Source organism: Salmo salar, chromosome ssa18 (genome assembly GCF_905237065.1).
Source record: "Salmo salar chromosome ssa18, Ssal_v3.1, whole genome shotgun sequence".
Taxonomy (NCBI): Eukaryota; Metazoa; Chordata; class Actinopteri; order Salmoniformes; family Salmonidae; genus Salmo; species Salmo salar.
Window position 1 is genome coordinate 79,150,108 of NC_059459.1, and position 21,366 is coordinate 79,171,473.

Consider the following 21,366-nt stretch of genomic DNA (forward strand, 5'->3'; position numbering starts at 1 on the left):
ATATATGCCAATTATGTGATGATCCGACTGCATTCTGTCCCGTCAACACTTTTTTTAAACTTTTGGTGCCAGAGAGAATGGCATAAGAAAGTAGTCAAGACGACTAGCTTGATTAAGCTGTCCATAATTCTATCCTCCTGATTCCTGCTTACAAGCAAAAATTTAAGCAGTAAGCACGAGTGACTCGGTCAAAAACTAGTGGTCAGATGAAGCAGAAGCAAAGCTACAGGACTGTTTTGCTAGCACAGACTGGAATATGTTCTGGGATTCTTCCGATGGCATTGAGGAGTACATCACATCAGTCACTGGCTCCATCAATAAGTGCATCGATGACGTTGTCCCCACAGTGACTGTATGTACATACCCCCAACCAGAAGCCATGGATTACAGGCAACATCCGCGCTGAGCTAAAGGGTAGAGCTGCCGCTTTCAAGGAACGGGACTCTAACCCGGAAGCTTATAAAAATCCTGCTATGCCCTCCGATGAACCATCAAACAGGCAACGTGTCAATACAGGACAAAGATCGAATCGTACTACACCGGCTACGACGCTCATCGGATGTGGCAGGGCTTGCAAACTATTACAGACTACAAAGGGAAGCACAGCCGAGAGCTTCCCAGTGACACGAGCCTACCAGACAAGCTAAATTACTTCTATGCTCGCTTCGATGCAAGTAACATTGAAACATGCATGAGAGAATCAGCTTTTCCGGACGACTGTTTGATCACGCTCTCCGCAGCCGATGTGAGTAAGACCTTTAAACAGGTCAACATTCAAAAGGCCGTAGGGCCAGACAGATTACCAGGACGTGTACTCCAAGCATGCACTGACCAACAGGCCAAGTGTCTTCACTGACATTTTCAACCTCTCCCTGACCCAGTCTGTAATACCAACATGTTTCAAGCAGACCACCATAGTCCTTGTGCCCAAGAACACTAACGTAACCTGCCTAACTGACTACCAACCCATAGCACTCAAGTCTGTAGCCATGAAATTCTTTGAAAGGCTGGTCATGGCTCACATCAACACCATTATCTCAGATACCCTAGACCCACTCCAATTTGCATACCGCCCCAACAGATCCACAGATGATGCAATCTCTTGCACTCCACACTGCCCTTTCACACTTGGACAAAAGGAACACCTATGTGAGAATGCTATTCATAGACTACAGCTCAGTATTCAACACCATAGTGCCTTCGAAACTCATCAATAAGCTAAGGACCCTGGGACTAAACACCTTTCTCTGCAACTGGATCCTGGACTTCCTGACGGGCCGCCCCCAGGTGGTAAGGGTAGGTAACAACACACCCGCCATGCTGATCCTCAACACGGGGGATCCTCAACACGGGGGCTGCTCAGGGGTGCGTGCTCAGTCCCCTCCTGTACTCCCTGTTCACTCATGACTGCACGGCCAGGCACGACTCCAACACCATCATTAAGTTTGCTGATGACGCGACAGTGGTAGGCCTGATCACTGACAACGACGAGACAGCCTATAGGGAGGAGGTCAGAGAACTGTCAGTGTGGTGCAAGGACAACAACCTCTCCCTCAAGACAAAGGAGATGATTGTGGACTACAGGAAAAGGAGTACCGAGCACGCCCCATTCTCATCGACGGGGCTGTAGTGGAGTATGTTCCTTGGTGTCCACATCACCAACAACCTAACATGGTCCAAGCACACCAAGACAGTCGTGAAGAGGGCACAACAAAACCTATTCCCCCTCAGGAGACTGAAAAGATTTGGCATGGGTCCTCAGATCCTCAAAATGTTCTACAGCTGCACCATTGTGAGCATCCTGACCGGTTGCATCACCGCCTGGTATGGCAACTGCTCGGCCTTCGACCGCAAGGCAATACAGAGTGTACTGTGTACGGCCCAGTACATCACTGGGGCCAAGCTTCTTGCCATCCAGGACCTCTATACCAGGCCGTGTCAGAGGAAGGCCCAAAAAATTGTCAAAGACTCCAGCCACCCTAGTCATAGACTGTTCTCTCTGCTACCGCACGGCAAGTGGTACCGGAGCGCCAAGTCTAGGTCCAAGAGGCTTCTAAACAACTTCTACACCAAGCCATAAGACTCCTAAACATCTAATCAAATGGCTACCCAGACTATTTGCATTGCCCCCCACCCTCCCTCTTTTACGTTGCTGCTACTCTCTGTTATTATCAATGCATAGTCACTTTAATAACTCTAACTCTACCTACATGTACATATTACCTCAATTACCTCAACTAACCAGTGCCCCCGCACATTGACTCTGAGGTATTTTTCTTAACTGCATTGTTGGTTAAGAGCTTGTAAGTAAGCATTTAACTGTAAGGTCTACACCTGTTGTGTTCGGCGCATGTGACAAATAAAGTTTGATTTGATAACAGCATTCCGGGCTTTCCCCGAAAGAATTGGAGCTTTTCAAGAATAAGCTCCAGGGACAACCTGTCCACTTCCCCAATATTCTGGTGCAAACGCAGGGAGACCAAGATGTTCCCAAGTATGTTGATTTCATCCAGAAGCTGATGGATAACTTCACTGTTGGAAGAGAGCTGCTGCTGCTCATCCAGAACTCCTTCTTGATCACAAATGTGACAGAGTTGTCAGAAGAAGCAAAACAGATCTTCAGATGGGTAGAAGTTGCATCACTGTAAACGGAGTTGATTGAGCTGCAAGAAAATATGTCTTTGAAGGAGCAGGCTGGTGACTGTGACCCTGTTACTTTCTGGGGAAAGATGGTGCCTGTGGCTGATGTCCCGGTTCTCAAGAAAATGGCACTATACAGCCTGACCATGTTTGGCTCCACATACAGCTCTGAATCAGCCTTCTCCACAATGAACTTACTTACATCTAGACGTTCCGCTAGCGGAACACCTGCTCCAATATCCAATGATAGGCGTGGCGCGAATTACAAATTCCTCAAAAATACAAAGTTTTCAGTTTTTTATTTGTTAAAAAAGTTTGAAATATCCAATAAATTTCGTTCCACTTCATGATTGTGTCCCACTTGTTGTTGATTCTTCACAAAAAAATACAGTTTTATATCTTTATGTTTGAAGCCTTAAATGTGGCAAAAGGTCGAAAAGTTCAAGGGGGCCGAATACTTTCGCAAGGCACTGTATAATAAGTTGTCTTTCAATTCAGTTCATACAATAAGTAATATAACATAGGGGGCGCTAGAGAGCGTGCTATGGAGTAGACGTGCTTTGCTAGAGCTCTGCTCTATTTTGAAACAAATTAATATTTATCTTAACCTCTCAGAAGCTATAACTTCAAACATTGTCTGGCAATATGACAAAGGGAAAAGGCACCAAAAACGGCATGTGCCGATATAGCTTCTGTTCAAATAAAAGACACGCAACACAAAATGTCCCTAATATGCAGACGATGTTCTTTTGTTTTTATCCAAGCCTAAAACTTCTATTCCCCACTTACTTAACTTGATAAATATACTGCTCAAAAAAATAAAGGGAACACTTAAACAACATCCTAGATCTGAATGAAATAAATAAATCTTATTAAATACTTTTTTCTTTACATAGTTGAATGTGCTGACAACAAAATCACACAAAAATAATCAATGGAAATCCAATTTATCAACCCATGGAGGTCTGGATTTGGAGTCACACTCAAAATTAAAGTGGAAAACCACACTACAGGCTGATCCAACTTTGATGTAATGTCCTTAAAACAAGTCAAAATGAGGCTCAGTAGTGTGTGTGGCCTCCACGTGCCTGTATGACCTCCCTACAACGCCTGGGCATGCTCCGGATGAGGTGGCGGATGGTCTCCTGAGGGATCTCATCCTAGACCTGGACTAAAGTATCCGCCAACTCCTGGACAGTCTGTGGTGCAACGTGGCGTTGGTGGATGGAGCGAGACATGATGTCCCAGATGTGCTCAATTGGATTCAGGTCTGGGGAATGGGCGGGCCAGTCCATAGCATCAATGCCTTCCTCTTGCAGGAACTGCTGACACACTCCAGCCACATGAGATCTGGCATTGTCTTGCATTAGGAGGAACCCAGGGCCAACCGCACCAGCATATGGTCTCACAAGCGTTCTGAGGATCTCATCTCGGTACCTAATGGCAGTCAGGCTACCTCTGGCGAGCACATGGAGGGCTGTGCGGCCCCCCAAAGAAATGCCACCCCACACCATGACTGACCCACCGCCAAACCGGTCATGCTGGAGGATGTTGCAGTCAGTAGAGCGTTCTCCACGGCATCTCCAGACTCTGTCACGTCTGTCACGTGCTCAGTGAGAACCTGCTTTCATCTGTGTAGAGCACAGGGCGCCAGTAGCGAATTTGCCAATCTTGGTGTTCTCTGGCAAATGCCAAACGTCCTGCACGGTGTTGGGCTGTAAGCACAACCCCTACCTGTGGACGTCGGGCCCTCATACCACCCTCATGGAGTCTGTTTCTGACCGTTTGAGCAGACACATGCACATTTGTAGCCTGCTGGAGGTCATTTTGCAGGGCTCTGGCAGTGCTTCTCCTGCTCCTCCTTGCACAAAGGCGGAGGTAGCGGTCCTGCTGCTGGGTTGTTGCCCTCCTACGGGCTCCTCCACGTCTCCTGATGTACTGGCCTGTCTCCTGGTAGCGCCTCCATGCTCTGGACACTACGCTGACAGACACAGCAAACCTTCTTGCCACAACTCGCATTGATGTGCCATCCTGGATGAGCTGCACTACCTGAGCCACTTGTGTGGGTTGTAGACTCCGTCTCATGCTACCACTAGCGTGAAAGCACCGCCAGCATTCAAAAGTGACCAAAAGATCAACCAGGAAGCATAGGAACTGAGAAGTGGTCTGTGGTCCCCACCTGCAGAACCACTCCTTTATTGGGGGTGTCTTGCTAATTGCCTATAATGTCCACCTGTTGTCTATTCCATTTGCACAACAGCATGTGAAATGTATTGTCAATCAGTGTTGCTTCCTAAGTGGACAGTTTGATTTCACAGAAGTGTGATTGACTTGGAGTTACATTGTGTTGTTTAAGTGTTCCCTTTTTTTTTTGAGCAGTATACATTCGGCTCATTCTCTGGCTACAAGATAAACTGGCAAAAAAAGCGAATTGATGCCGATATCACGGCCTGTGGATATGCAATTTCTGCAATCTACCCCATTTAGAACGGTGATGGACAAGTTCACAAGCCTTGGCATTGTAGTGACAAGAGATCTTGATCAGCTATTGAAAGGTAATTGGGACATGAACATTTATCGGCTTAAACAAAATTTAGATTTTTGGAAAACTCTGCCTATCTCCTTGGTTGGTCATATAAACGCTATTAAAATGGTTGTCCTACACAGGTTTCTTTATCTCTAGGTATTTTCTTCACATACCCACTGTATACATTGACAGCCCGATTAGCCTGAATCATGCTTTCCACCCTGCATTGGATGATATGGTGTTTTCACAGTGGAGGGAGAAGGGGCTTACAGCAATTGGTAATTTAGACATGGATGGTCAGTTAGCTTCATTTCAACAATTACAGGGAAAGGTCAACATGCCAACAACACATTTTTTCAGATACCTCCAAATCAGGAATTTCTTAAGGACACATATCCCACAGTATGGCATTAAGCCAAATAATCCTACATTAGACAGCCTGATCCTTGTCAAACCCCATTCAAAAGGGCCGGTCTCTAGACTGTAGGATGTGCTACAGGCCCACATAGAGGTATCGACAGACACTATTAAAAGGGCTTGGGAACAAGAATTTAGGGAATGTAATTCAGGATTTAGGGAATGTAATACATATGGAAAAGATACAATACAATACCTCCAATAGAAGTCCATTGTTTTACTAAATATGGCAGCCGATACTGGATAAATGGTCTAGTCCCGCTTCATAACTGGGTTGACGATCTGCTGCTACTTTGTGCTGTACTCGATTCAATATTTATTTTTGGCTTAACTACACTGCTTGTAATGACTATATGCGGTCTTCTTATACATGTACAACCTAATAGGATTTTGTTTTATTTTGTGTATGTGTGAGTTAAGTTTTGTTTTGTCCTCTAAATTGGCCACCCCATTCAACAGTACAATGAATGTCAATGTTAAATAGTTAAATAAAGGTTACGTTTAAATAAAAATGTTCTGTACGTTGTAGTTAACTCTCCATCCACATAGAGGCGCTGTGGTATTGTCTTGCCACCCGCTGATACAGGCGGAAGTGAGCTTGCGAGTGGACTTTTCTTTCTTGTGAACATCGTTCTTTCCTCGTGGAAGAAGCTAGCAGCTGAATAGCTAACTAGCTACCAGTCAACTTAAAATGTCGAAACAACAGTCGTTTCATGTGTTTTTAAATGAGCGCTTAACTTCGGCTGCTGTGGAGATTTTCGGGGAAGTTGAGAAAACGGTAGTGAAATACCAGGAGGAGAATGATCGGCTACGGAGACTGCTGGAGATCACATCAGAGGTTCAACTATGTAGAACAGGTACGTATGTACAGTGCATTCGGAAAGTATTCAGACCCCTTCACTATTTCCACATTAGGTTAAAAATCTGTCCATGTGCACTTGAGCAAAGCACTTAACCCTGATGTATCCTGTAATTGCTGCAGATAAGAGCGTCTGCTAAATTACACACATTTCAAGTGTAACATATTGTACTTTTGGAGTCTTTTTTTTTTTATGTAAATAAGAATATAATATGTTTCTTAACACTTATACATTCATGTGGCTGCTACTATGATTATGGATAATCACAAATAAATCATGAATAATGAAGATCATATCCGTCAAAATCAGGAGTGAAGGTCATACACCCCCCTCCTTACCAATAACAGGGGAGGTCAGCATTTTGGGGGGTGATGATCTTTGATTCTTTTAACTTTCTTTTAACTTTCTCACTTGTCGTCATTGAAGATTCATTCATTATTATCCAGAACAGATTATATTGTATTTACAATAAAAGGGACTCCAAACTTACACAATACATTATTCACCATTCACTTCCTATTGGGCAAAACCCACAACACAACCAAAACAAACTGCAACTGCATTCAACAAGTTTGTGGTTTCACAAGCTTAATGTGTGTAAGGAATATGGGATCAAATACTACACTTCTGACTACTGTAATACACTAAGTTAATTTATCCAAACACTTATGACTTCTTCACATTGGGGGACTAGATACATAAAGTGCTTTGATTTCTAAATGGTAAAACAGATATAATGAAAATTCCCTCAAATAAAAGGTGACATTCTGTACTGTCACCTCATATAAACATTTGATCTCAAATCCCAAATTCTGGAATATAGAGCCACATTTGTAAATGTTAGTTTCACTGTCTAAATAAATACATAGGGGAGTGTAAACCTCTGCTATTCCTTCCCTCCAGACTCCCTGCAGCTCTCTGTCTCTGAAGAGGAGGTTCCCCCTGAGCAGCAGGATTGGAGCCCCAGTCTGGGGCAGAAGGACCCAGAGACCAGAAAGATGAAAGAGGGTCAAGAGGAAGTCAGGACCAGTCAGCAGGAAGAGCAGCTTCAAGGGCTCGTTGATACCAGAGACTCCATATTCACTCCTTCCTGTGTGAGAAGTGAATGTGATCAGATGGACCCACATCAAGAAGCCATACTAGCTGAACACCCAACTCTCAGTCCACTGAAAACGTCTAAACTACAGTCGTTTCGTGTGTTGTTAAATGAATGTTTAACGGCATCTGCTGCTGTGGAGATTCTTGGTGCGGTTGAGGAAACTGTAGCAGAGTACCAGGAAGAGAATGATCTGCTACGGAGACTGCTGGGGAGGACACCAGAGATAAAACTATGTAGAATAGGTTAGTACGTAGATCTAATACCTAGCTAGCTACGGTTCTACTTAGTTAATAAACTGTTTCCGATAACAGGGATCTCCATTGCATCCATTTTTAAAGAACAGTTTATAATATAGCTAAGATTCACCGGGCATAATTAAAAAGTTATCTGTCAGGAAAAGTTGATTGAAATAGCTTATATAGCACAGCCTTTCTGACTCCAATGCATTTCATTAGAGACTGTGAGTACGTTTATGTTCACACTAGTAATTCAATATTATATTGATGATGGCAGTAGGCAGAGTACGGCTTCCGTCCTGTAGACCCCTGACTCTGCTCATCTTAAACGCCGTGAGGTCATAATAGAAGTAAACATTAGAGGTCGACCGATTATGGTTTTTCAACGCCGATACCGATTATTGGAGGCCCCCCGCAAAAAAAACCGCTACCGATTATTGGAGGGCCGAAAAAGGCTGATACCGATTAATCGGCCGATCTTTCTTCCTATATTTGTTAAAAATGACAATTACAACAATACTGAATGAACAATGAACACTTTTATTTTAACTTAATATCATACATCAATACAATCAATTTAGTCTCAAATAAATAATGAAACGTTCAATTTGGTTTAAATAATGCAAAAACAATGTGTTGGAGAAGAAAGTAAAAGTGCAATATGTGCCATGTAAAAAAGCTAAGTTTAAGTTCCTTGCTCAGAACATGAGAACAAATGAAAGCTGGTGGTTCCTTTTAACATGAGTCTTCAATATTCCCAGGTAAGAAGTTTTAGGTTGTAGTTATTATTTGACTATATACCTTTGACTATTGGATGTTCTAATAGGTACTTTAGTATTGCCAGCCTAATCTCGGGAGTTGATAGGCTTGAAGTCATAAGCGGTTATCAGCTATCCATTAGCTCGAAAAGCTGTCGCCAGTTTTGTACAGCGCGACTCAGACCAGAGCATATCGGACCTATTCTCTCTCCATATCCCTGGTTTTCTACCGCAGGCTCTGGACATTTACACCTGGATCTTGCAGCTAGTTAGCTGCTATCCGAGTGACTATTGGCTAACATCGGTCCCGGAGCTAACACCAATTATTCCGGAGGTAGCCAGCTGAAGAGTTCGATCAGCCACTCCTGGGCTACAATCACCTATCCGGACCCGTTTTACTGCCGATGTGGAGCCCCATCGGGCCCTCACGACTGGACTACCGACGTTATCTGCCCGAGGGAGTTATCCAACTGGCCCCTCCGTCGCGACGTTACCCCAACGCCGATCTGCGGCCCGCTAATCGTTAGCTGTCTTATCGGCTGCTATCTGAATAGGTCTATCGGAGAATTTTCTTGGGCCACTATAACTATAACTATTTTGCCAATTGGACTGGTCCCCCCTTCCACACGGAACCCCACTTATCTACAGAGGTAAACGCACGAGGTGGCTAAAAACAGACCTCCCTCCATCTTCCACCAGCTTGCTACCTATGGCCCGGCTAGCTGTCTGAATCTCACTGGACCCTTTGATCACTCGGCTAAGCATGCCTCTCCTTAATGTCAATATGCCTTGTCCATTGCTGTTCTGGTTAGTGTTTATTGGCTTATTTCACTGTAGAGCCTCTAGCCCTGCTCATTATACCTTATCCAACCTTTCAGTTCCTCCACCCACACATGCTATGACATCTTCTGGTTTCAATGATGTTTCTAGACAATATCTCTCTCATCATCACTCAATGCCTAGGTTTACCTCCACTGTATTCACATCCTACCATACCTTTGTCTGAACATTATACCTTGAAGCTATTTTATCGCCCCCAGAAACCTGCTCCTTTTACTCTCTATTCCGGACGTCACAGACGACCAATCCTCATAGCTTTTAGCCGTACCCTTATCCTCCTGTTCCTCTGGTGATGAAGAGGTGAATCCAGGCCCTGCAGTGCCTAGCTCCACTCCTATTCCCCAGGCGCTCTCTTTTGATGACTTCTGTAACCGTAATAGCCTTGGTTTCATGCATGTTAACATTAGAAGCCTCCTCCCTAAGTTTGTTTTATTAATTGCTTTAGCACACTCTGCCCACCCGGATGTCCTAGCCATGTCTGAATCCTGGCTTAGGAAGTCCACCAAAAACTCTGAAATCTTCATCCTAACTACAACATTTTCAGACAAGATAGAACGGCCAAAGGGGGCGGTGTGGCAATCTACTGCAGAGATAGCCTGTAGAGTTCTGTCCTACTATCCAGGTCTGTACCCAAACAATTTGAACTTCTACTTTTAAAAATCCATCTCTCTAAAAACAAGTCTCTCACCGTTGCCGCCTGCTATAGACCACCCTCGGCCCCCAGCTGTGCTCTGGACACCATATGTGAACTGATTGCCCCCCATCTATCTTCAGAGCTCGTGCTACTAGGTGACCTAAACTGGGACATGCTTAACACCCCAGCCATCCTACAATCCAAGCTTGATGCCCTCAATCTCACACAAATTATTAATGAACCCACCAGGTACCACCCCAAAGCCGTAAACACTTGTACCCTCATAGATATCATCCTAACCAACTTGCCCTCTAAATACACCACTGCTGTTTTCAACCAAGATCTCAGCGATCATTGCCTGCATCCGTAATGGGTCAGCGGTCAAACGACCTCCACTCATCACTGTCAAACGCTCCCTGAAACATTTCAGCGAGCAAGCCTTTCTAATCGACCTGGCCCGGGTATCCTGGAAGGATATTGACCTCATCCCGTCAGTAGAGGATGCCTGGTTATTTTTTTTAAATGCCTTCCTCTCCATCTTAAATAAGCATGCCCCATTCAAGAAATTTAGAACCAGGAACAGATATAGCCCTTGGTTCTCTCCAGACCTGACTGCCCTTAACCAACACAAAAACATCCTGTGGCGTTCTGCATTAGCATCGAACAGCCCCCGTGATATGCAACTTTTCAAGGAAGTTAGGAACAAATATACACAGGCAGTTAGAAAAGCCAAGGCTAGCTTTTTCAAGCAGAAATTTGCTTCCTGCAACACAAACTCAAAAAAGTTCTGGGACACTGTAAAGTCCATGGAGAATAAGAACACCTCCTCCCAGCTACCCACTGCACTGAGGATAGGAAACTCTATCACCGCCGATAAACCCACTATAATTGAGAATTTCAAGAAGCATTTTTCTACGGCTGGCCATGCTTTCCACCTGGCTACCCCTACCGCAGTCAACAGCACTGCAGCCCCCACAGCTACTCGCCCAAGCCTTCCCCATTTCTCCTTCTCCCAAATCCATTCAGCTGATGTTCTGAAAGAGCTGCAAAATCTGGACCCCTACAAATCAGCCGGGCTAGACAATCTGGACCCTTTCTTTTTAAAATGATCTGCTGAAATTGTTGCAACCCCTATTACTAGCCTGTTCAACCTCTCTTTCGTGTCGTCTGAGATTCCCAAAGATTGAAAAGCAGCTGCTGTCATCCCCCTCTTCAAAGGAGGGGACACTCTTGACCAAAACTGCTACAGACCTATATCTATCCTACCCTGCCTTTCTAAGGTCTTCGAAAGCCAAGTCAACAAACAGATTACCGACCATTTTGAATCCCACCGCACCTTCTCCGCTATGCAATCTGGTTTCAGAGCTGGTCATGGGTGCACCTCAGCCACGCTCAAGGTCCTAAACGATATCGTAACCGCCATCGATAAGAAACAATACTGTGCTGCCGTATTCATTGACCTGGCCAAAGCTTTCGACTCTGTCAATCACCACATCCTCATCGGCAGACTCAATAGCCTTGGTTTCTCAAATGATTGCCTCGCCTGGTTCACCAACTACTTCTCTGATAGAGTTCAGTGTGTCAAATCGGAGGGCCTGTTGCCCGGACCTCTGGCAGTCTCTATGGGGGTGCCACAGGGTTCAATTCTTGGGCCAACTCTTTTCTCTGTATACATCAATGATGTCGCTCTTGCTGTTGGTGAGTCTCTAATCCACCTCTACGCAGACGACACCATTCTGTATACTTCTGGGCCTTCTTTGGACACTGTGTTAACTTCTTTGGGATAGGTGGCAGAATTTTCACGGACGGATAAAAAACGTACCCGATTTAATCTGGTTACTACTCCTGCCCAGAAACTAGAATATGCATATTATTAGTAGATTTGGATAGAAAACAAGCTAGATAAACTAGTAATATCATCAACCATGTGTAGTTAACTAGTGATTATGTTAAGATTGATAGTTTTTTATAAGATACGTTTAATGCTAGCTAGCACCTTACCTTGGCTCCTTGCTGCACTCGCATAACAGGTAGTCAGCCTGCCACACAGTCTCCTCGTGGAGTGCAATGTAATCGGCCATGATCGGTGTCCAAAAATGCAGATTGCCGATTGTTTTGAAAACTTGAAATCGGCCCTAATTAATCGGCCATTCCGATTAATCAGTCGACCTCTAGTAAGCATACGGTGATGAAAACATCTAGTTTTCTGAGCAATCTTTCAAATTATTAGGACGTGTACAAGCTTTATTAAAATATCAAGTTTGGGAGCAGTAAAACTATTATCTGTATTGCACTTTATTTTAGCTACTGTTATTATTTTGGATCAATGCCAATAAAGACATTTTCAATTAAAAAATCATTGAGATCTATAATTCACATTTGTGATTCAAGTGTTGTATTTAATTCTGTGGTATATAAATAACATCTGCTATTCCTCTCCTTCCCTCCAGACTCCCTGAAGTTCTCTGTCTCTGAAGAGGAGGTTCCCCCTGAGCAGCAGCACTGTGAGCGGGAGTGGAGCCCCAGTCTGGGACAGAAGGACCCAGAGACCATACAGATTAATGAGGAACAGGAGGAAGTCAGGACCAGTCAGCAGGAAGAGCAGCTTCAAGGGCTCTTTGATACCAAAGACTCCATATTCACTCCTTCCTGTGTGATAAATGAATGTGATCCGGAGGACCCACTTCAGTCCTTGACTCTTCCCCAAACCCAGACTGTGGAGAACAGAGAGAGTGACTCTAAACTAGTGGATCTGAAACCTTCTGTCAATGTGACCCACCTAAATGTGACCCACCTAAAGGGTCTCTACATTCCCTGTGACCCTCCCGATAATCAAAACAATGCCTCCAGCCACAAGTCAGCTGTAAGCAGCGACACAGTAGGACTTGACAGCAGCCCAGCATTGGATCCCAGTTCACTATTGGAGAAACACTGTTCCAAACCCAGCACCACATCTAGAAAAACTCACTGCTGCCGTGACTGTGGAGAAACATTTGCTCTGAAAGCTGACCTGCAGAGACATGTGACTCTCTTCAGTAAGATACCCAGTGAATGTAGTTCCTGCCAAAAACGCTACAACTCCACCTGTAAACTGAAGGCCCATGTCCGACTCTGTCACGGTGGGAAACCCTATATCTGCCCTGTTTGTGGAAAGACCTTCAAATACAAAAGAGATCTGCCCAGGCACATGAGGACTCACACAGGAGAGAATCCATTTGTCTGTGGTGACTGTGGGAAAAGCTTCAATCGCACGGATTTCCTAAACAGGCATAAACTGACTCACACAGGAGAGAAACCATTCACCTGTGGTGACTGTGGGAAAAGCTTAATTCGGAAAGAGCACTTAACCATGCATAAACTGACTCACACAAAAGAGAAACCATTTAGCTGTGGTGACTGTGGGAAAATCTTCATTTGTAAGGAGCTTTTAACTATGCACAAACTGACTCACACTGGAGAGAAACCATTCACCTGTGGAAACTGTAAGAAGAGCTTTTTTCAGAAGAGGAGCCTAAGTAGACATATCCTGATTCACACAGGAGAGAAACCATTTAGCTGTGGTGACTGTGGGAAAAGCTTCAATCGGAAGGAGCCTTTAACTATCCACAAACTGAAGGCCCATGTCCGACTCTGTCATCGTGGGAAACCCTGCACCTGCCCTGTTTGTGGAAAGACCTTCAAATACAAAGGAGTTCTGCCCAGGCACATGAGGATTCACACAGGAGAGAAACCATTTAGCTGTGGTGACTGTGGGAAAAACTTTAATAACAAGAAGCACCTAACCAGGCATAAAGTGACTCACACAGGAGAGAAACCATTTAGCTGTGGTGACTGTGGGAAAAGCTTCAATCGGAAGGAGTCTTTAACTATGCATAAACTGATTCACACAGGAGAGAAACCATTCACCTGTGGAAACTGTGAGAAGAGCTTTATTCAGAAGAGGAGCCTAAGTAGACATATCCTGACTCACACAGGAGAGAAATCATTTAGCTGTGGTGATTGTGGGAAGAGTTTTATTAAGAAGTGGGACCTAAGGAGACATATGCTGATTCACACAGGAGAGAAACCATTTAAATGTGGTGACTGCGGGAAGAGCTTTATTCTGAAGGGGGACCTAAGGAGACATATGCTGATTCACACCGGAGAGAAACCATTTAGCTGTGGTGACTGCGGGAAAAGCTTCAGTCGGAAGTTGAGCCTAACTGAACATAAAATGAGTCACACAGGAGAGAAACCATTTAGCTGTGGTGACTGCGGGAAAAGCTTCAGTCGGAAGTTGAGCCTAACTGAACATAAACTGACTCACACTGGAGAGAAACCATTTAGCTGTGGTGACTGCGGGAAAAGCTTCAATCGGAAGAGGTACCTAAACAATCATAAAGTGACTCACACAAGAGAGAAACCATTTAGCTGTGGTGACGGGAAAAGCTTCAATCGAAAGGGGCACCTAACCATTCATAAACTGATCATAAACTGACTCGCACAGGAGAGAATCCATTTAGCTGTGGTGACTGAGGGAAAAGCTTCAATCGGAAACAACATGGCTGCTCAGTCTGATAAAATATTAATTCAGAAGACTTATCTGCTGACGTGAAAAACATCCACAAAGAAAGTAAATGAGGACACAGAGAGGGGACTAAGAGAGTATTGAGATACACCTGTGGACCAACTCTAACTGGTCCTCCTGATCCTGCTCAGTCCAATGTCACAGTAATGATATAATGGGGCTGTTGTCTGAACCTGACAGGTAATGTTGCTACTCTTTGTGTATGAAATGGACAATCTGCAGTTCAGACAACCACCACTTTTTAGGTGAACAACTGAGGGATGGGGTTGGAGAGTTGTGAACATTCAATGTCGTAGTCAGATATGGATACCAGATGTCCAGATGTAATGTAGGATTCCCAATAGGTGATTTTATTTGGCCCCCAAGTTTTCTGAGCAAAACAAGATTTCATTAAAAAAAAAAAAAGTTTATTCATTGTTAGGCATTTTTTAAATGAATTCAGGGAATCTGTTCTATGAAATAACACATAGAATCATGTAGTAGCGAAAAGTGTTAAATCAAAATATATTTCATATTTTACGTACTCAATTAGATGCAACACATAAGTGTTTGATTACACATACGGACTTATACACACACACACACCTGATCTCGCTCTCTTCTCTCCCCTCTCTATTGTCAAACTGTTTTATAATTGAATGTGTTTATCTATCTTTTTTATGTATTTGTCTACAAGTTTATATATGTTTACAACAAACAAGGGGAAGATATCAGAATAGGGGCATTGGGGAATAATAACATATTGTACGGAATACATTTGTACTGTAGTGGAGCCATCTCTAGAGTAATGCAAGGTCTCTTTCATGATCATGTGAAACGTCAATTGCTATGGAAATGCTGGGATGTGTTTTTCAATGATGTTAAAGGTAATTATGATGCAACTATGACGGTGATACGATATGGATTACAGTTATCATGAATATTAAGGCTATACACACTACATGTTACACACAAAGACACTCAAACATGCAAATTGGCAGAGTTATTATTTATTTGGACATCACACATTATAGTCTTACTCTTATACAGACATCGTACACAGTCATTATATCACATCCAATATCATACACATCAACCTACTCAGATTTGTTACACACATCATTTGTCTCAATTTTCTAACATCTGTGGCATTGGCTCACAGGCGAACAGGCAAGGGAATAAAACAAATACTGCTATAACCTATTTCTTGAATTCTAAATATCAGACATTTGAAAGCTCTAGTTTTGACCTTCATAATACCTCTGATGGCAGTAACTTTACAAGCACTAATTATGGTCAGTTTAGACTGAGAATAGTATCTAGTTATGGTAAGAGGTGAAATAAGTATAGCCAGTTATAATTGTAATGGTTTAGCAGATTATTAAAAATATATCAGTCTTTACATGGCTAAAAGAAAAGGAATATAACAGACTGTTTACAGGAAACTCACTCTACATCCTTAGATGAAGTTGCGTGGGAAAAGGAATGGGGTGGTGAAATAATTTTCTGTCATGGACAAAGGAAGTCAAAGGGTGTGATGATATTAAATTAACAAAAATGTAGATCTGAATGTGCAAATAATCAGGAATGATTTGCAAGGAAGGTGGATCCTTTTGAATATGAAAGTGGACGAAAAAGAGATTTGGCTCATTAATCTATATGGTCTAAATCAGGATGATCCACACTTCTTCGAAAACATTTATACCAATTTATTGAACTTACAGGCAACAAATGATCTAATCATTATGGTAGGAGACTATAACACAGTGTTAAGTACCGCAATGGACCGTAAAGGTAATCACTCTACAAACTATCATCACCGTGCCCTTCAGGAAATCACAAGTATTATGGACACATTAGAAATAGTGGATATTTGGAGACTAAAAAACCCCAACCTAGTGAGATACACATGGAGGAGACTTAATCAAGCTAGTCGTCTTGACTACTTTCTTGTCTCTTTCTCTCTTACATCAAAGATTAAAAAAGTTTTAATAGGTGCCAGAATGTGATCAGATCATCATCTAATTGGCATTCACATAAACTCTTATAGATTTTCCACGTGGACGGGGATATTGGAAATTTAATCAAAGTTTACTGGAGGACAACTTATTTTTAACTAAGACGAAAGAATTTATAACTGAATTTTTCCACTATAATATCGGTTCAGCAAATCCCCTTATTGTTTGGGATACCTTTAAATGTACCTTTAGGAGTCATTCAATTCAATATTCATCAATAATAGAAAAGCAGTTTCTGGCTAAAGAAACAAGACTAACGAGGGAAATCCATGAACTAATAGTACAGGTAGATAGCAATAAAAACAATACTACAGAGATACAAAATAAGTTAGAGGAAAAACAAAAAGAACTTGAGGAACTTATTCAAGAACGATCTAATGTAATCTATTACAAAAATAAAGCAAACTGGATGGAATATGGAGAAAAATGCACAAAATTCTTCCTAAATCTCCAATGCAGGAACGTTAACAAAAAGAATTTGCAGAATCTCGTTACTGAAGACGGAGTCATCTATGATTCTCCAACAAATTATATTTTAAAAGAGGCTAATTATTTTAGGCAGATGTTCTCTTTTCCGTCTCATCCGCTCCCACTGAATGAAGATTACGGTAAGGAGTTCTTTCCAAATAATAAAACAAATGTACAAAAAGATCAGCGCAAAGACCAAATTACAGAGGAAGAACTTTGAGGCTATTAAATCCTTTCAGTCTGGAAAAACCCCAGGGCTTGATGGGATACCGGTAGAGGTATATTAAGTATTTTTTGATATACTAAAAGCTCCATTGTTAGATTGTTTTAACTACTCCTATAGAAATGTTAGTCTGTCAGGTACTCAGCCGGAAGGTCTGATTTCTCTATTATTAAAACAAGACCCAGGTCTATCTAAAAAACTGGAGGCCCCTTACACGTCAATGTTGTGATGCAGAAATACTAGCAAAATGCATAGCACTCAGAATTAAAAGGGTTTTACCAGGTATTGTTCATCCTGATCAGACAGGTTTTTTACATGGACGATACATTGGAGATAATATACAACTACTACAAATAATAGAACATCATGAAACATATAAGAAGCCAGGAATAGTATTTAAAGAGGATTTTGAAAAGGCATTTGATAAAGTAAGACTGGATTTTATTTATAAATGCCTGGATTTTTTTAATTTCATTAATTCTATTATAAAATGGGTAAAAAATAATGTATAGCAACCCCAGGTGTAAAATAGTAAATAACGGCTACTTCTCAGAGAGTTTTGAATTGTCAAGAGGAGTTAAACAAGGGTGTCCACTGTCACCATATCTATTCGTTATGGCCATCGAAATGCTAGCTATTAAAATCAGATCCAATAACAACATTAGAGAATTAGAAATCCAAGGCTTAAAAACAAGTGTCCATGTATGCCGATGACTCAAGTTTTATGTTAAGTCCGCAAGCTAGATCCCTGCAATGTCTCATTAAAGATCTAGATAACTTTTCTGTACTCTGGACTAAAACCTAATTATGATAAGTGTACAATATTATGTATTGGATCCTTAAAAAATCTAAATTTTACATTATCCTGCAGTTTACCTATAAAATGGGCTGATGGTGAAGTAGACATACTCGGTATTCATATCACAAAATATATAAATAAGCTCTCCACAATTAATTTCAATAGAAAACTTGTAAAAATAGACAAGATTCTGCAACCATGGAGAGGTAAATACCTGTCTGTTTATGGAAAAATTACCCTGATTAACTCCTTAGTCATATCTCAGTTTACTCACTTACTTATGGCGCTGCCTACTCCTGATGATTCGTTTTTCAAATCATATGAGCAAAAAATATTTCGCTTTATCTGGGATGCTAAACCAGACAAAATAAAACGTGCCTATCTATATAATGAATAGGTTGGGTTGAGATTATTAACTATAAAAGCACTAAACCTCTCTCTAAAAGCTTCACTCATTCAAAAGTTTTACTTGAACCCTAAATGGCTCTCAAGTAGATTAATAAGAAAAGCTCATCCATTGTTTAAAAATTGCCTTTTTGCCTTTGTGCAGATTGCATGTCTCATTTTCGATTAATTGAAAATTATACTTTTTTCAAAGTATCTCTTTTTTTTCAAACAAGCATTGCAGTGCTGGCTACAATTTCAATTTCATCCCCCTGAAAAGATAGAACAAATATTATGGCTGAACTCAAATGTGCTGGTTGATAAAATACCTGTATTTATGGGAAAGATGTTTGAAAAGCGTATTTTGTTCTTAAATGATATTGTAATGGTAGAGTTATGTCCTTCATGGAGTTATCAGAATTGTAAGGAAAGGTCTGCTCAATCCAAGAGTACAACCAATTGATTACAGCATTACCCCAGAAATGGAGGAGGCAGGTGGCAGCGGGAGGAGGTAGGGAACTGGTCTGTCTGCCCAATATAAAGGATCAAAACTGGCGGAGGAATAAATATATCATAAATAGGAACGTATACCAGTTTCATTTGAGGACCAGGATGCTGACAACTGTGCCATACAGATTGCAAAATAGTTGGGAAGAGATTTTTGGTCCATGGTACAGGGTGTATGAGTTGATATATAAAACAATGCAAGATTCAAGACTTCGTGCTTTTCAGCTAAAATTATTATATAGAATTCTTGCCACCAACAAATTGTTGAATATTTGGGGCATAAAATCATCGAAGCTCTGCAGATTTTGTTGTGAGGATACAGAATCAATAGACCATTTATTTTGGTATTGCCCTCAGGTAGCCTGTTTCTGGTCTCAGGTTCAGGAATGGCTGAAAATGCAGAACATTGATCTAAAATTGAAAATTGATTGGAGTTGCTGTGTGAGAGATAGTATGATGGTCAAAAGATAAAGGAGAAAAAATCTTTTGTTTAAAAAGTCAAAATAAAACATAATAAAAGTACACTCTAATGACACTAAGAGGCAGTGTTTTTACAACTAATGCCGGTTTGCCTGAGGCTGATGCCATGCAGGTGTTTGTACACATGCATATACACACACTCTCATTCAAATAAACACATACAAGAACACACACATACATGTAATAGTGCCAGACATGCACACAAACATATACAGTTGGCATTGCTGTTATAATTTCAGTCGTCCTTTGTTTTAAATGTATTATTATTTTTTTTAAAGTGCATTGTTGTTTGCTGGTTTCTTCTGTCTTTTCCTTTTTTCTCTTTAGTTCTCTTGGGTGTTGGTGCAGTGGGGGTTTCATGGGGAATGGAATGAATTCAATTTAAAAAAAATAATCTTCAGGGGGGTAGGACTGTGGGAGGGGTCTCGAATGGTTGAGGGACAGCTATTGGGGAACTGTGGGGGGGGATCTTGGAGGGTTCGGGTTTCACAAGATTGTGATCATGAAAAAGTTAACTATGACATATGTTTTATATCACTATCATGCACACGCACCCTCACACATAAGGATGGCTCTGTTGCAGAAAGACTGATAGTGTCTTGATGCTGTAGTGTTTGTCCTTCATGTTCTAATACTTTAATGTTACCCCTTCCTTGTGTTTTTTGTAATAAATAATTATTTTAAAAAAAGCTGTCACATCAGTCATTTACATTCAAGTCATTTAGCAGACACTCTACATAGTGACCAGTTACTGCATTCATCTTTAGTTAGCTAGGTGGGACAACCACATATCACAGGCAAAGAAAGTATATTTTTCCTCAATAACAAGGACCTAAAGTAGATGGCCCTAGCTAGCAAAAAGACAGTACTATACCACAACAGTAAAGACAACAAAAAATGATACTTCTCACTCCTGGAGATATCAGGAGTCCTCCAGCTATAGAATGAAGTCCCAAGCCGTTGCAGCTTTCAGGAGTTGCCTGTGTTACAATGAGTTGTCTTTCAATTCAGTTCATACAATAAGTTATATAACATATTATAACGTTTTCCCCACATGTAGTTATCTATTTCTATTATCACTGCTAGTCTTGGGTGGCAGGTAGCCTTGTGGTTAGAGCATTGGGCCAGTAACCGCAAGGTTGCTGGATCGAATCCCTGAGCTGACAAGGTTAAAATCTGTCGTTCTACCCCTGAACAAGGCAGTTAACCCACTGTTCACCAGGATGCCGTCATTGAACATAAGAATTTGTTCTTAATGTAACTGCACTGTTATCAGATACGAAGGTAAGACCCAGATGCAGACCACGTCGGACAACCAATAGTTTAATAATCCCAAATGGGGCAGGCAAATAGACAGGTCAAGGCAGGCAGGGGTCAACAGTCCAGAGAAGTGGGGCAAAGGTACAGGACGACAGGCAAAGGTCGGTAGGGCAAAGGTACAGGACGACAGGCAAAGGTCGGTAGGGCAAAGGTACAGGACGACAGGCAAAGGTCGGTAGGGCAAAGGTACAGGACGACAGGCAAAGGTACAGGACGACAGGCAGGCGTGCTCAGAGACAGGACAGGCAAGGGTCAAAACCAGGAGCGTGAGAAAACAAGAAACTGGGGAAAAGCAGGAGCTGAGACAAAATGCTGGTTGGCTTGAACAAACAAGACCAACTGGCACAGACAGAAAAGACAGGCATGAATACACAGGGGATAATAGGGAAGATGGGTGACACCTGTAAAGGGTGATGTAGACAATCACAAAGGCAGGTGAAACAGATCAGGGTGTGAAAACTGTCCAATTTACAGTAGCTATTACAGTGAAAGAATTATTGTTTGAGGAGAGTGCCCAGTTTTGAACTTGAAAATGTATTCATAAACCGATTAGGCACATTTGGGCAGTCTTGATACAGAATTTTGAACAGAAACGCAATGGTTCATTGGA

The 21,366-nt window shown here is 42.0% G+C and overlaps 2 protein-coding genes across 3 annotated transcripts in view; one reads left to right on the forward strand and one right to left on the reverse strand.

Annotated features, from left to right (window-relative positions):
- LOC106578122 (zinc finger protein 135) overlaps positions 1 to 21,366 on the forward strand; it is a 160,036-nt gene that overhangs the window by 86,254 nt on the left and 52,416 nt on the right. The window contains exons 3-4 of one of the 2 annotated variants that reach the window (XM_045701599.1): positions 7,348 to 7,785; positions 12,462 to 14,969. In XM_045701599.1, the coding sequence (XP_045557555.1) occupies positions 7,348 to 7,785; positions 12,462 to 14,488 (2,465 nt within the window). In that variant the 3' untranslated portion in view covers positions 14,489 to 14,969. Of the gene's footprint in view, positions 1 to 7,347; positions 7,786 to 12,461; positions 14,970 to 21,366 lie in introns of those variants that run through there. The other variant, XM_045701598.1, reaches the window with a different exon arrangement.
- LOC106578120 (oocyte zinc finger protein XlCOF6) overlaps positions 1 to 21,366 on the reverse strand; it is a 95,089-nt gene that overhangs the window by 33,779 nt on the left and 39,944 nt on the right. The window lies entirely within an intron of this gene.